This window comes from Carcharodon carcharias, chromosome X (genome assembly GCF_017639515.1).
Source record: "Carcharodon carcharias isolate sCarCar2 chromosome X, sCarCar2.pri, whole genome shotgun sequence".
Taxonomy (NCBI): Eukaryota; Metazoa; Chordata; class Chondrichthyes; order Lamniformes; family Lamnidae; genus Carcharodon; species Carcharodon carcharias.
This window is the reverse complement of record NC_054507.1, coordinates 12297356-12315577: the sequence shown is the minus strand read 5'-3', so window position 1 is coordinate 12315577 and position 18222 is coordinate 12297356. Positions and strand designations below refer to the sequence as shown.

Genomic DNA, 18222 nt, shown 5'->3' with positions numbered 1-18222 from the left:
TACAGTATCCTTTGGGCAGGGGAGCCTCCACCAACACTAAAGCTAAGGAATACCGCCTCTCTCTGCAAGCACTGGGGTGTGGGCCCAAGTGGGAGGGGACATGGAAAGCCTCTCAGGTTGCCCGCCCTACCTGGCTTCTGTCCCTAGGTCTTCCTCTTTCATGGATTGGCATCATGATGCAGGTGGACTTGAGCATCAGCTTCAGATACTTGTGGGAGTGGATCCCAAACAAACCTAAAAACGCTAGCTTTCTATTGACAACTGATTGCCCTGCGAGCACTGTGGGTGTACCTACACCACATGGACTGCAGCGGTTCAAGAAGGCAGCTCACCACCACCTTCTCAAGGGCAGCTAGGGATAGGCAATAAATGCTGGCACAGCCAGCGACGCCCACATCCCATGAATTAATAAAACAAATGGGAAAATACTTTTAGATGCTCCTCGGTACTTTGGCTGGAATGGTGAGGTCCCTCACGGAGCAGGGGGAAAGTCCCTGGCTTCCATGAGGCACATGCCCAGTGATAACCGGAATTGATACTGGAACCTGCCCCATTTTCTGAACCATAACCCAAGGTATTGGGTCAAGGGTCAGGGCCAAGGTGAACTGGCAGGAGAAGATCACAGGAATTCCACTGCCCATGTGCTCGAAGAGCGTGTTTCACTTTGGGGTCAATTTAAACGGGAATCTCCACACTGGGAACCCTTTCCACTGAGTGAGTCTCACTTAATTCCTGTTTGAACCACAAGTCATCTTTTGACATTGACTTCCCCATTCCTATTCATTTGGTGAATACTGAAATTTAGGGAACTGCCACCATAGTCCAGGAAACCATTGGGAATGGGGGAATTGGATTCACAGAGATAGCTGAATTTGAAGCACTCCATGAGGGTTTAACTTCTTTTAGCACTGCCTGGTTAATGAGCATGGGGGGTCTCCTTTGTGAAAGGTGGTCTTTAGTCTTCTCAAAATATGTAGGTCTTCCACTGCAAAGAGCTGTCCACAATTGAGTGCTGTAGGCTGGCACGTTCCGAGGTCCAGGACCAAGTGTTGAGGGGATGGGTGAGAGCTGGGGCAGCCACTGCCAAAGCTGAATGGGGAATGGCCACTGTCTAACACCCTCCCACCATTGTCCACTTAGGGGCCAGAACCTGTTCCTCAGGCTGCATGCCTAACATGAGGGTAGATAAAGGGCAACCAGTAGATGTAGCATACTTGGATTTCCGAAAGGCATTCAATAAGGTAAAGTTCATAGAATCACTGAATGGTTACAGCACAGAAGGAGGACATTCAGCCCGTCATATCTGAATAAGCAAAGTGCCTAATGCCTTCTCCTCATAACCCTGCATAAAACAATAAAAAAAGGTGCTACACAAAAGGTTAATGCACAAAATAAGGGCTTATGGATAGAGGATTGGTTACTGGGCAGAAAGCACCAGTAGGGATAAACGGGGCATTTTTAAGTTGGCAGGCTGTTGGGCAACAAAGTGGCAGAGTACAATCTGGGAAATGTGAGGTTATTCACTTTGGTGGTAAGAACAGAAAAGCAGAATATATTTTAAAAGGCGTGAAACTTGTAAGTGTTGACGGTCAGAGAGGGACTTGGGTGTACTTGTACAAGAAAAAAGTTAGCATGAAGGTACAGCAAGAAATTAGAAAGGCAAGTGGCATGTTGAGCTTCATTGCAAGAGGATTTGAGTTCAAGATTAAACAAGTCTTGCTACAATTGTACAGGGTTTTGGTGAGACCACATCTGGAATACTGTGTGCAGCTTTGGTCTCCATATTTGAGGAAGGATATATTTACATTGGAGGCAGTACAGTGAATGTTCACTAGATTGGTCCCTGGGATGAGAGGGCTGTCCTATGATGAGAGGCTGAGTAAACTGGGTCTATATTCTCTGGAGTTTAGAATGAGAGGTGATCTGATTGAAACGTACAAGGTTCTGAAGAGGTTTGACAGGGTAGATACTGAGAGGTTGTTTCCCCTGACTGGGGAATCTAGAACACAGGGACACAGTCTCAGGATAAGGGGCCGATCATTTAGGGCTGAGATGAGGAAAAATTTCTTCACTCAAAGGGTTGTGAATCTTTGGAATTCTCTACCCCAGAGGGTTGTGGATGCTCCATTGAATATATTTAAGGCTGGGAAGGGCATTTTGCCTCTCAGGGAATGAAGGGATATGGGGAAGTGGGTGGGAAAGTGGAGTTGAAGCCCAAGATCAGCTATGATCGTATTGAATGGGGGAGCAGGCTCAAGGGGCCGAATGGCCTACCCTTGCTCCTATTTCTTGTGTTCTTATGAAATGTTTCTTATAAATATAACCTGTAATCGAGGTGCCTCATTGCATTTACGGTACAGCAATGAAAGAAGTTGAACTTTATTGCAGTTTATGTGTCAAATTTGAGCCTAATGTAGTGTTACAGGTTTTGTGAATGAAGTATATTTTTGGAAAATAAAGACCTTTGGGTGCTGGCTTCATGCAGTCACTAACCGCACCTGTGTTGAAGCAGCACACGGTGGATTTTAACCTAAACGCATTAACCAGTGGCTTGGTGGAAGGCTGAAACCCCCTCGGTGTTTTGCAGTCTCCCGGTTGGACGTGATTCACTTTGTCAGAACAGGGCTCCTACACCCCTGGTTTGAAATTATCTCACCAGCATTCACCGTGCAAAGATGAATCTTTCAGCATAATTCCCAATAACGAGAACAAAGGAAGCTGTAGCACATTTAGCAAGTGAGTTCCGGCAATAAGACATGCTCTGAGATCACAGCTGAATAAACGGGGCGAGGAGGGGGGCGGGGGGTGAAGATTTCTTGCTGCAGGCACAACTTGAGCGCTGACCTTGTCCATCATCACCATCTGCATGCATGAGGGGCTGAAATATGTTCCAATTGGCTACTGCCAACTAATGTCAATCACAGGGCCAGTTAAATCATGCAACTTACTGAAGCCAGGTACTTACAGCAGGTACAGAGAGCGAGAGAAGGGAATGCACTTTGATCAAAGAGGAAAAGTGCACTCCTTGCAGAGTTAGACCCCAGGAATGTTATAAATGATAAACACCTTCAGGAAGTCTCTCTCTTGTCACTCCCTGCGTTTCCATAGGTTGGAGACACACAGGAAAAAGCAGAGAGGGACTGACAGATTTATACAAATAGGAGTCCACACTCTCCCTCCCTCTCTCTCGTTGGGCTCAGCAGAGAGTCTCAGGGAAGCAGAATGAGTGGGGTCGCCATCTATCGCTCCATTTACACCGAGGACCAGTTCAACCAGCGCTTCAGCAGATCCAAGGAAGAAGAAAAAGTGGAGAGTTTGCAGCAGATGGCCAAGAGGAGTTGTGCATGCTCGGGGAATGCGTGGAAACGCTTCTTGAAAGAGCGATTGCCTTGCCTCACCTGGTTGCCCAGGTACAAGTTCAAGCGGTGGCTGACTGGGGACATTATCACAGGGCTGACTGTGGGGATCATCCACATTCCACAAGGTAGACACCCTCTAAGTTACCCCTTGTCATTTAAGCGAGAGAAAGCGCGGTGCTGCGACCATTTTATCGGAAGGTATGTCCCATCGGGGTTTGGAGTTGAAGAATCAGGGTTTGGGGTGATCTTGTGGTGAGGGTGATGGGGTAGAGAGTTACAGCAAGGCAGATAACGTCAATGCTGCTAAGGGGTAGTTGAACAGGACATCGAATGAGGCATATCGGTAGCGACCTGTGTAATTCTGTTATTAAACTCCTATACATTAGGGCCAAGGTAGCCTTTACTGTGGTATGAATTCCTACATTGGAAATAAAAAAAAGATCTTCACCCTCTCGAAACAAAAAACAAACAAACTGATTTTATTTTCTAACAATTGCTATGCACATTAATGGAAAAGTTCTGTGCGTTAAATGAAAGGAACCCGACAGTGGTGTGGAGGAATGGGTTGAAAGTGTTGATACATGAGGCTATTTTCAGTGTTAGCAATGGCTGTACGCCTGACCTGTATTACCTGACACAACATGTGGCCCCATGGTTCCTTCACATTTCCTGGCACACTTTCATGTCACTGGTGGAGTGCATGCCGACCACAGTGCAACCATTCATCACTCTTGGGTTACACAGCTGCCTTCCACTGTTAATATCCCATTGTAAACCTGCTTGCTTTTCATTTCATTATCAATTCACAAAAAAACCCTACCCTCTGATGACAGAATCATTCCTGGAGACCATCCAGGAAGGCAGCATAAGGACAACACTTATATCTGCCATATTCCTCTTCAGTTTATTCACAGTCGCCTATTTTAACAAGTATTTAGGGCTTCCATTTGCAACTCGAGCATTCTGATTCATAGATTCACACAAAATCCCTGTCCTCAGCCAAATTATTAAATGATCATTTTATTAGTTGTTGTCACGTGGCAAGGTGGCGTTTATTGCCCATCTCGAGTTGCCCTGAGAGGGTGGTGATGAGCCATCTCTTTGAGCCTCTGGAACATTTCTGTGCATGGTAGCACCATGATGTTGTTCGGGAAGGAATTCCAGGATATAGACCCGGCAACAATCAAGTAACGGTGAGATTTGTCCAGCTTGGGATTGACTTGGAAGGCAACTTGGAAGTGGCAGTGTCCCACAAGCTTGCTACTCATGGCCACGTCGGTGGTGGAGCTTGCAAGGGTGGGAGGTGAGGCCAAAGTAAGTTGGGACAGCATCTCTAGATGAGACACAGTGTTGGAGGGAGATGACATAAAGTTAATTTATTTCAAGGAGGCTGGTAACTGCTTTTCTTTACAATCTGCAGTTGTACAATTGGGATTTTTGCAGCTGGATTAAAGGACGTGTTATCATCTTTTAGCTGCTTCTGTCATGCAGTGGCTGTCATGTTTGCTTAACATGCGAAAAGTCCCTGTTTAGACCCTAGGTAGGTCAGTCAGTAGAGCATCAGACTTTTAATCTGAGGATCCAGGGTTCCACTCCCTATCTGGGTGGTGCTTTGCATTGGTTCATGGACTCCCAAGCTATGCTTTTTGTGGAGTCCGCACACCACGCTTATAAAAGTTGCATTAGACTACAGCCCCATTTTAGTTTTTTGAAGGGTCTACTTTTAAATTTTTGGTTGCACTTCAGCACCATGCTCCTGACCTTTGTGTACCTGGGGTGGAGCGGGGTGACCTGCTCCTGGGCCTGGCCAAATTGTCCATCAACAGCTCCAGGCAGGAGGTGATTGAGGGGGCCCTTCGACTGAATTATCTGCCCCCCTTCCGCGGCTATGTTCACAGCCGGGTGTCCCTGGAGAGGGAGCACGCGATGTCCGCTGGCATTCTCGAGGCCTTCAGGTGATAGGTGGGCACTGGGGGGGCTGGGGCATTATTGATCTCCACAACAACATTTTGATTTAATTTGTTATGTTTCCTTTAAGGTTTTTACTTTTTCTTAGTGTCCCTTTAAAGGGCTGCATTCCTAAATTGTTTAATTTATTTTCTTAAATTATTAATTTATCACCTTTATGTTCATTGGTCACACTCAAAAGAGTATCACAGGAAATGAAATGTGTTTATGAGAAAGACATTGAGCTATAATTTGCTCAAATATGGTGTTTGTATATTGTTTACCTAGTTACAGCAAAATTGGAGAATCAATGGAGGAATACTAAATGCTCACTGTGCTACTTACATGCTCAATATTCCTCACTGCGTTACCGAAATGCTGAATATTCCTCACTTCACTCTCTACATCCTGAATATTCCTCACTGCAATCTCTACATCCTGAATATTCCTCACTGCACTCTCTACATCCTGAATATTCCTCACTGCACTCTCTACATCCTGAATATTCCTCACTGCGCTCGCTACATCCTGAATATTCCTCACTGCGTTACCGACATGCTGAATATTCCTCACTGCACTCTCTACATCCTGAATATTCCTCACTGCACTCTCTACATCCTGAATATTCCTCACTGCACTCTCTACATCCTGAATATTCCTCACTGCACTCTCTACATCCTGTATATTCCTCACTGCACTCTCTGCATCCTGAATATTCCTCACTGCGTAACCTACATTCTGAATATTCCTCACTGCAGTCTCTACATCCTGAATATTCCTCTCTGCACTCTCTACATCCTGAATATTGCTCACTGCACTCTCTACACCCTGAATATTCCTCACTGCACTCTCTACATCCTGAATATTCCTCACTGCACTATCCACATCCTGAATATTCCTCACTGCACTCTCTACATCCTGAATATTCCTCTCTGCACTCTCTACATCCTGAATATTCCTCACTGCACTCTCTACACCCTGAATGTTCCTCATTGCACTCTCTACATCCTGAATATTCCTCACTGCGCTATTGCATCCTAAATATTACTCAATGCTCCCTCTACATACTGAATATTCCTCACTGCACTCTCTACATCCTGAATATTGCTCACTGCACTCTCTACGTCCTGAATATTCCTCACTGCACCCTAAATCCTGAATATTCCTCACTGCACTCTCGACACCCTGAATGTTCCTCACTGCACTCTCTGCATCCTGAATATTCCTCACTGCGCTATTGCATCCTAAATATTACTCACTGTTCTCTCTACATATTGAATATTCCTCACTGCACTCTCTACATCCTGAATATTGCTCACTGCACTCTCTATGTCCTGAATATTCCTCACTGCACTCTCTACATGCTGAATATTCCTCACTGCACTCTACATCCTGAATATTCCTCACTGCACTCTCTACATCCTGAATATTCCTCGCTGCACTCTCTACATCCTGAATATTCCTCACTGCACTCTCTACATCCTGAATATTCCTCACTGCACTCTCTACATCCTGAATATTCCTCACTGCTCTATTGCATCCTAAATATTCCTCACTGCTCTCTCTACATCCTGAATATTCCTCACTGCACTCTCTACAACCTGAATATTGCTCACTGCACTCTCTACGTCCTGAATATTCCTCACTGCACTCTACATCCTGAATATTCCTCACAGCACTCTCTACATCCTGAATATTCCTCACAGCACTATCTACATCCTGAATATTCCTCACTGCACTCTCCAAATCCTGAATATTCCTCACTGCACTCTCTACATCCTGAATATTCCTCACTGCAATCTCTACATCCTGAAAATTCCTCACTGACACTCTACATCCTAAATAATCCTCACTGCACTCTATACATCCTGAATATTCCTCACTGCACTCTCTACATCCTGAATATTCCTCACTGCACGCTCTACATCCTGAATATTCCTCACTGCAATCTCAACATCCTGAAAATTCCTCACTGACACTCTACATCCTAAATAATCCTCACTGCACTCTATACATCCTGAATATTCCTCACTGCACTCTCTACATCCTGAATATTCCAAACTGCGCTACTTACATCCTGAATATTCCTCACTGCACTCTCTACATCCTGAATATTTCTCACTGCAGTCTCTACATCCTGAATATTCCTCTCTGCACTCTCTACATCCTGAATATTCCTCACTGCACTCTCTACACCCTGAATATTCCTCACTGCACTCTCTACATCCTGAATTTTCCTCACTGCACTCTCTACATCCTGAATATTCCTCTCTGCACTCTCTACATCCTGAATATTCCTCACTGCACTCTCTACATCCTGAATATTCCTCACTGCGCTATTGCATCCTAAATATTACTCACTGCTCTCTCTACATACTGAATATTCCTCACTGCACTCTCTACATCCTGAATATTCCTCACTGCACTCTCTACATCCTGAATATTCCTCACTGCACTCTAAATCCTGAATATTCCTCACTGCACTCTACATCCTGAATATTCCTCACTGCACTCTACATCCTGAATATTCCTCACTGCACTCTCCACATCCTGAATATTCCTCACTGCAGTCTGTACATCCTGAATATTCCTCACTGCACTCTCTACATCCTGAATATTCCTCACAGCACTCTCTACATCCTGAATATTCCTCACTGCAAACTCTACATCCTGAATATTCCTCACTACACTCTTTACATCCTAAATATTCCTCACTGCCTCTCTACATCCTGAATATTCCTCACTGCACTCTCTACATCCTGAATATTCCTCACTGCACTCTCTACATCCTGAATATTCCTCACTGCATTCTCTACATCAGGAATATTCCTCACTGCAATCTCTACATCCTGAAAATTCCTCACTGCACTCTCTACATCCTGAATATTCCTCACTGCACTCTCTACATCCTGAATATTCCTCACTGCACTCTCTACATCCTGAATATTCCTCACTGCACTCTCTACATCCTGAATATTCCTCACTGCACTCTCTACATCCTGAATATTCCTCACTGCACTCTCTACATCCTGAATATTCCTCACTGCACTCTCTACATCCTGAATATTCCTCACTGCTCTCCTACATCCTGAATATTCCTCACTGCACTCTCTACATCCTGAATATTCCTCACTGCACTCTCTACATCCTGAATATTCCTCACTGCACTCTCTACATCCTGAATAGTCCTCACTGCACTCTCTACATCCTGAATATTCCTCACTGCACTCTCTACATCCTGAATATTCCTCACTGCACTCTCTACATCCTGAATATTCCTCACTGCACTCTCTACATCCTGAATATTCCTCACTGCACTCTCTACATCCTGAATATTCCTCACTGCACTCTCTACATCCTGAATATTCCTCACTGCACTCTCTACATCCTGAATATTCCTCACTGCACTCTCTACATCCTGAATATTCCTCACTGCAATCTCTACATCCTGAATATTCCTCACTGCACTCTCTACATCCTGAATATTCCTCACTGCACTCTCTACATCCTGAATATTCCTCACTGCACTCTCTACATCCTGAATATTCCTCACTGCACTCTCTACATCCTGAATATTCCTCACTGCACTCTCTACATCCTGAATATTCCGCACTGCATGCTCTACATCCTGAATATTTATCACTGCACTCTCTAGATCCTGAATATTCCTCACTGCACTCTCTACATCCTGAAAATTCCTCACTACACTCTCTACATCCTGAATATTCCTCACTGCTCTCTACATCCTGAATATTCCTCACTGCACTCTGTACATCCTGAATATTCCTCACTGCACTCTCTACATCCTGAATATTCCTCACTGCTCTACTTACATCCTGAATATTCCTCACTGCACTCTCTACATCCTGAATATTCCTCACTGCACTCTCTACATCCTGAATATTCCTCACTGCACTCTCTACATCCTGAATATTCCTCACTGCACTCTCTACATCCTGAATATTCCTCACTGCACTCTCTACATCCTGAATATTCCTCACTGCACTCTCTACATCCTGAATATTCCTCACTGCACTCTCTACATCCTGAATATTCCTCACTGCACTCTCTACATCCTGAATATTCCTCACGGCGCTAATTACATCCTGAATATTCCTCACTGCACTCTCTACATTCTTAATAATCCTCACTGCGCTCTCTACATCCTGAATATTCCTCACTGCACTCTCTACATCCTGAATATTCCTCACTGCACTCTCTACATCCTGAATATTCCTCACTGCACTCTCTACATCCTGAATATTCCTCACTGCACTCTCTAAATCCTGAATATTCCTCACTGCACTCTCTACATCCTGAATATTCCTCACTGCACTCTCTACATCCTGAATATTCCTCACTGCAGTCTCTACATCCTGAATATTCCTCACTGCACTCTCTACATCCTGAATATTCCTCACTGCACTCTCTACATCCTGAATATTCCTCACTGCACTATCCACATCCTGAATATTCCTCACTGCACTCTCTACGTCCTGAATATTCCTCTCTGCACTCTCTACATCCTGAATATTCCTCACTGCACTCTCTACACCCTGAATGTTCCTCACTGCACTCTCTACATCCTGAATATTCCTCACTGCGCTATTGCATCCTAAATATTACTCACTGCTCCCTCTACATACTGAATATTCCTCACTGCACTCTCTACATCCTGAATATTGCTCACTGCACTCTCTACGTCCTGAATATTCCTCACTGCACCCTAAATCCTGAATATTCCTCACTGCACTCTCTACACCCTGAATGTTCCTCACTGCACTCTCTACATCCTATATATTCCTCACTGCGCTATTGCATCCTAAATATTACTCACTGCTCCCTCTACATACTGAATATTCCTCACTGCACTCTCTACATCCGGAATATTGCTCACTGCACTCTCTACATCCTGCATATTCCTCACTGCACCCTAAATCCTGAATATTCCTCACTGCACTCTCTACGTCCTGAATATTCCTCACTGCACTCTCTACATCCTGAATATTCCTCACTGCACTCTAAATCCTGAATATACCTCACTGCACTCTACATCCTGAATATTCCTCACTGCACTCTCTACATCCTGAATATTCCTCACTGCACTCTCTACATCCTGAATATTCCTCACTGCACTCTCTACATCCTGAATATTCCTCAGAGCACTCTCTACATCCTGAATATTCCTCACTGGAGTCTCTACATCCTGAATATTCCTCACTGCACTCCCTACATCCTGAATATTCCTCACAGCATTCTCTACATCCTGAATATTCCTCACTGCACTCTCCACATCCTGAATATTCCTCACTGCAGTCTCTGCATCCTGAATATTCCTCACTGCACTCTCTACATCCTGAATATTCCTCACTGCACTCTCTACATCCTCATTATTCCTCACTGCACCCTCTACATCCTGAATATTCCTCACTGCAATCTCTACATCCTGAAAATTCCTCACTGACACTCTACATCCTAAATAATCCTCACTGCACTCTATACATCCTGAATATTCCTCACTGCACTATCCACATCCTGAATATTCCTCACTGCACTCTCTACATCCTGAATATTCCAAACTGCGCTACTTACATCCTGAATATTCCTCACTGCTCTCTCTACATCCTGAATATTACTCACTGCACTCTCTACACCCTGAATATTCCTCACTGCACTCTCTACATCCTGAATGTTCCTCTCTGCACTCTCTACATCCTGAATATTCCTCACTGCACTCTCTACATCCTGAATATTCCTCACTGCGCTATTGCATCGTAAATATTACTCACTGCTCTCTCTACATACTGAATATTCCTCACTGCACTCTCTACATCCTGAATATTGCTCACTGCACTCTCTACTTCCTGAATATTCCTCACTGAACTCTCTACATCCTGAATATTCCTCACTGCACTCTAAATCCTGAATATTCCTCACTGCACTCTACATCCTGAATATTCCTCACTGCACTCTACATCCTGAATATTCCTCACTGCACTCTCCACATCCTGAATATTCCTCACTGCAGTCTGTACATCCTGAATATTCCTCAATGCACTCTCTACATCCTGAATATTCCTCACAGCACTCTCTACATCCTGAATATTCCTCACTGCAAACTCTACATCCTGAATATTCCTCACTACACTCTCTACATCCTGAATATTCCTCACTGCACTCTCTACATCCTGAATATTCCTCACTGCGCTACTTACATCCTGAATATTCCTCACTGCACTCTCTACATCCTGAATATTCCTCACTGCACTCTCTACATCCTGAATATTCCTCACTGCACTCTCTACATCCTGAATATTCCTCACTGCACTCTCTACATCCTGAATATTCCTCACTGCACTCTCTACATCCTGAATATTCCTCACTGCACTCTCTACATCCTGAATATTCCTCACTGCACACGCAACATCCTGAATATTCCGCACTGCACTCTCTACATCCTGAATATTCCTCACTGCACTCTCTACATCCTGATTATGCCTCACAGCACTCTCTACATCCTGAATATTCCTCACTGCACACTCTACATCCTGAATATTCCTCACTGCACTCTCTACATCCTGAATATTCCTCACTGCACTCTCTACATCCTGAATATTCCTCACTGCACTCTCTACATCCTGAATATTCCTCACTGCACTCTCTACATCCTGAATATTCCTCACTGCACTCTCTACATCCTGAATATTCCTCACTGCACTCTCTACATCCTGAATATTCCTCACTGCACTCTCTACATCCTGAATATTCCTCACTGCACTCTCTACATCCTGAATATTCCTCACTGCACTCTCTACATCCTGAATATTCCTCATTGCGCTACCTACATCCTGAATATTCCTCACTGCATCTCTACATCCTGAATATTCCTCACTGCACTCTATTCATCCTGAATATTCCTCACTGCACTCTCTACATCCTGAATATTCCTCACTGCAGTCTGTACATCCTGAATATTCCTCACTGCACTCTCTACATCCTGAATATTCCTCACTGCACACGCAACATCCTGAATATTCCGCACTGCATGCTCTACATCCTGAATATTTATCACTGCACTCTCTAGATCCTGAATATTCCTCACTGCACTCTCTACATCCTGAAAATTCCTCACTGCACTCTCTACATCCTGAATATTCCTCACTTCTCCCTCTACATCCTGAATATTCCTCACTACAATCTCTACATCCTGAATATTCCTCACTGCACTCTACATCCTGAATATTCCTCATTGCTCTCTCTACATCCTGAATATTCCTCACTGCACTCTCTACATCCTGAATATTCCTCACTGCACTCTCTACATCCTGAATATTCCTCACTGCACTCTCTACATCCTGAATAATCGTCACTGCACTCTCTACATCCTGAATATTCCTCACTGCACTCTCTACATCCTGAATATTCCTCACTGCACTCTCTACATCCTGAATATTCCTCACTGCACTCTCTACATCCTGAATATTCCTCACTGCACTCTCTACATCCTGAATATTCCTCACTGCACTCTCTACATCCTGAATATTCCTCACTGCACTCTCTACATCCTGAATATTCCTCACTGCACTCTCTACATCCTGAATATTCCTCACTGCACTCTCTACATCCTGAATATTCCTCACTGCACTCTCTACATCCTGAATATTCCTCACTGCGCTACTTACATCCTGAATATTCCTCACTGCACTCTCTACATCCTGAATATTCCTCACTGCACTCTCTACATCCTGAATATTCCTCACTGCACTCTCTACATCCTGAATATTCCTCACTGCAGTCTCTACATCCTGAATATTCCTCACTGCACTCTCTACATCCTGAATATTCCTCACTGCACTCTCTACATCCTGAATATTCCTCACTGCACTCTCTACATCCTGAATATTCCTCACTGCACTCTCTACATCCTGAATATTCCTCACTGCACTCTCTACATCCTGAATATTCCTCACTGCACTCTCTACATCCTGAATATTCCTCACTGCACTCTCTACATCCTGAATATTCCTCACTGCACTCTCTACATCCTGAATATTCCTCACTGCGCTACCTACATCCTGAATATTCCTCACTGCACTCTCTACATCCTGAATATTCCTCACTGCACTCTCTACATCCTGAATATTCCTCACTGCACTCTCTACATCCTGAATATTCCTCACTGCACTCTCTACATCCTGAATATTCCTCACTGCACTCTCTACATCCTGAATATTCCTCACTGCACCCTAAATCCTGAATATTCCTCACTGCACTCTCTACATCCTGAATGTTCCTCACTGCACTCTCTACATCCTGAATATTCCTCACTGCACTCTCTACATCCTGAATATTCCTCACTGTCCTCTACATCCTGAATATTCCTCACTGCACTCTCTACATCCTGAATATTCCTCACTGCACTCTCTACATCCTGAATATTCCTCACTGCACTCTCTACATCCTGAATATTCCTCACTGCACTCTCTACATCCTGAATATTCCTCACTGCACTCTCTACATCCTGAATATTCCTCACTGCACTCTCTACATCCTGAATATTCCTCACTGCACTCTAAATCCTGAATATTCCTCACTGCACTCTACATCCTGAATATTCCTCACTGCACTCTCTACATCCTGAATATTCCTCACTGCACTCTCTACATCCTGAATATTCCTCACTGCACACTCTACATCCTGAATATTCCTCACTGCACTGTCTACATCCTGAATATTCCTCACTGCACTCTCTACATCCTGAATATTCCTCACTGCACTCTCTACATCCTGAATATTCCTCACTGCACTCTCTACATCCTGAATATTCCTCACTGCACTCTCTACATCCTGAATATTCCTCACTGCACTCTCTACATCCTGAATATTCCTCACTGCACTCTCTACATCCTGAATATTCCTCACTGCACTCTCTACATCCTGAATATTCCTCACTGCAATCTCTACATCCTGAATATTCCTCACTGCACTCTCTACATCCTGAATATTCCTCACTGCACTCTCTACATCCTGAATATTCCTCACTGCACTCTCTACATCCTGAATATTCCTCACTGCACTCTCTACATCCTGAATATTCCTCACTGCGCTACTTACATCCTGAATATTCCTCACTGCACTCTCTACATCCTGAATATTCCTCACTGCACTCTCTACATCCTGAATATTCCTCACTGCACTCTCTACATCCTGAATATTCCTCACTGCACTCTCTACATCCGGAATATTCCTCACTGCACTCTCTACATCCTGAATATTCCTCACTGCACTCTCTACATCCTGAATATTCCTCACTGCATTCTCTACATCCTGAATATTCCTCACTGCACTCTCTACATCCTGAATATTCCTCACTGCACTCTCTACATCCTGAATATTCCTCACTGCACTCTCTACATCCTGAATATTCCTCACTGCACTCTCTACATCCTGAATATTCCTCACTGCACTCTCTACATCCTGAATATTCCTCACTGCACTCTACATCCTGAATATTCCTCACTGCACTCTCTACATCCTGAATATTCCTCACTGCACTCTCTACATCCTGAATATTCCTCACTGCACTCTCTACATCCTGAATATTCCTCACTGCACTCTCTACATCCTGAATATTCCTCACTGCAAACTCTACATCCTGAATATTCCTCACTACACTCTTTACATCCTAAATATTCCTCACTGCCTCTCTCCATCATGAATATTCCTCACTAGACTCTCTACATCCTAAAAATTCCTCACTGCACTCTCTACATCCTGAATATTCCTCAGTGCATTCTCTACATCCTGAATATTCCTCACTGCAATCTCTACATCCTGAAAATTCCTCACTGACACTCTACATCCTAAATGATCCTCACTGCACTCTATACATCCTGAATATTCCTCACTGCACTATCCACATCCTGAATATTCCTCACTGCACTCTCTACATCCTGAATATTCCAAACTGCGCTACTTACATCCTGAATATTCCTCACTGCTCTCTCTACATCCTGAATATTCCTCACTGCAGTCTCTACATCCTGAATATTCCTCTCTGCACTCTCTACATCCTGAATATTACTCACTGCACTCTCTACACCCTGAATATTCCTCACTGCACTCTCGAGATCCTGAATGTTCCTCTCTGCACTCTCTACATCCTGAATATTCCTCACTGCACTCTCTACATCCTGAATATTCCTCACTGCACTCTCTACATCCTGAATATTCCTCACTGCAGTCTGTACATCCTGAATATTCCTCACTGCACTCTCTACATCCTGAATATTCCTCACTGCACTCTCTACATCCTGAATATTCCTCACTGCACTCTCTACATCCTGAATATTCCTCACTGCACTCTCTACATCCTGAATATTCCTCACTGCACTCTCTACATCCTGAATATTCCTCACTGCACTCTCTACATCCTGAATATTCCTCACTGCACTCTCTACATCCTGAATATTCCTCACTGCACTCTCTACATCCTGAATATTCCTCACTGCACTCTCTACATCCTGAATATTCCTCACTGCACTCTCTACATCCTGAATATTCCTCACTGCACTCTCTACATCCTGAATATTCCTCACTGCACTCTCTACATCCTGAATATTCCTCACTGCACTCTCTACATCCTGAATATTCCTCACTGCACTCTCTACATCCTGAATATTCCTCACTGCACTCTCTACATCCTGAATATTCCTCACTGCACTCTCTACATCCTGAATATTCCTCACTGCACTCTCTACATCCTGAATATTCCTCACTGCACTCTCTACATCCTGAATATTCCTCACTGCACTCTCTACATCCTGAATATTCCTCACTGCACTCTCTACATCCTGAATATTCCTCACTGCACTCTCTACATCCTGAATATTCCTCACTGCACTCTCTACATCCTGAATATTCCTCACTGCACTCTCTACATCCTGAATATTCCTCACTGCACTCTCTACATCCTGAATATTCCTCACTGCACTCTCTACATCCTGAATATTCCTCACTGCACTCTCTACATCCTGAATATTCCTCACTGCACTCTCTACATCCTGAATATTCCTCACTGCACTCTCTACATCCTGAATATTCCTCACTGCACTCTCTACATCCTGAATATTCCTCACTGCACTCTCTACATCCTGAATATTCCTCACTGCACTCTCTACATCCTGAATATTCCTCACTGCACTCTCTACATCCTGAATATTCCTCACTGCACTCTCTACATCCTGAATATTCCTCACTGCACTCTCTACATCCTGAATATTCCTCACTGCACTCTCTACATCCTGAATATTCCTCACTGCACTCTCTACATCCTGAATATTCCTCACTGCACTCTCTACATCCTGAATATTCCTCACTGCACTCTCTACATCCTGAATATTCCTCACTGCACTCTCTACATCCTGAATATTCCTCACTGCACTCTCTACATCCTGAATATTCCTCACTGCACTCTCTACATCCTGAATATTCCTCACTGCACTCTCTACATCCTGAATATTCCTCACTGCACTCTCTACATCCTGAATATTCCTCACTGCACTCTCTACATCCTGAATATTCCTCACTGCACTCTCTACATCCTGAATATTCCTCACTGCACTCTCTACATCCTGAATATTCCTCACTGCACTCTCTACATCCTGAATATTCCTCACTGCACTCTCTACATCCTGAATATTCCTCACTGCACTCTCTACATCCTGAATATTCCTCACTGCACTCTCTACATCCTGAATATTCCTCACTGCACTCTCTACATCCTGAATATTCCTCACTGCACTCTCTACATCCTGAATATTCCTCACTGCACTCTCTACATCCTGAATATTCCTCACTGCACTCTCTACATCCTGAATATTCCTCACTGCACTCTCTACATCCTGAATATTCCTCACTGCACTCTCTACATCCTGAATATTCCTCACTGCACTCTCTACATCCTGAATATTCCTCACTGCACTCTCTACATCCTGAATATTCCTCACTGCACTCTACATCCTGAATATTCCTCACTGCACTCTCTACATCCTGAATATTCCTCACTGCACTCTCTACATCCTGAATATTCCTCACTGCACTCTCTACATCCTGAATATTCCTCACTGCACTCTCTACCTCCTGAATATTCCTCACTGCACTCTCTACATCCTGAATATTCCTCACTGCACTCTACATCCTGAATATTCCTCACTGCACTCTACATCCTGAATATTCCTCACTGCACTCTCCACATCCTGAATATTCCTCACTGCAGTCTCTACATCCTGAATATTCCTCACTGCACTCTCTACATCCTGAATATTCCTCACTGCACTCTCTACATCCTGAATATTCCTCACTGCACTCTCTACATCCTGAATATTCCTCACTGCACTCTCTACATCCTGAATATTCCTCACTGCACTCTCTACATCCTGAATATTCCTCACTGCACTCTCTACATCCTGAATATTCCTCACTGCACTCTCTACATCCTGAATATTCCTCACTGCACTCTCTACATCCTGAATATTCCTCACTGCACTCTCTACATCCTGAATATTCCTCACTGCACTCTCTACATCCTGAATATTCCTCACTGCACTCTCTACATCCTGAATATTCCTCACTGCACTCTCTACATCCTGAATATTCCTCACTGCACTCTCTACATCCTGAATATTCCTCACTGCACTCTCTACATCCTGAATATTCCTCACTGCACTCTCTACATCCTGAATATTCCTCACTGCACTCTCTACATCCTGAATATTCCTCACTGCACTCTCTACATCCTGAATATTCCTCACTGCACTCTCTACATCCTGAATATTCCTCACTGCACTCTCTACATCCTGAATATTCCTCACTGCACTCTCTACATCCTGAATATTCCTCACTGCACTCTCTACAT

General features: G+C 44.0%; 1 protein-coding gene across 1 annotated transcript in view; it reads left to right on the top strand.

The window, feature by feature from the left end:
* Window positions 1-3222: 3222 nt before the first annotated feature.
* The window catches only part of slc26a10 (solute carrier family 26 member 10), a 127494-nt gene continuing 112494 nt past the window's right edge, over window positions 3223-18222 (top strand). The window contains exon 1 of the mRNA XM_041180449.1: window positions 3223-3484. Coding sequence (XP_041036383.1) covers window positions 3223-3484 — 262 coding nt within the window. The remainder of the gene's footprint in view (window positions 3485-18222) is intronic.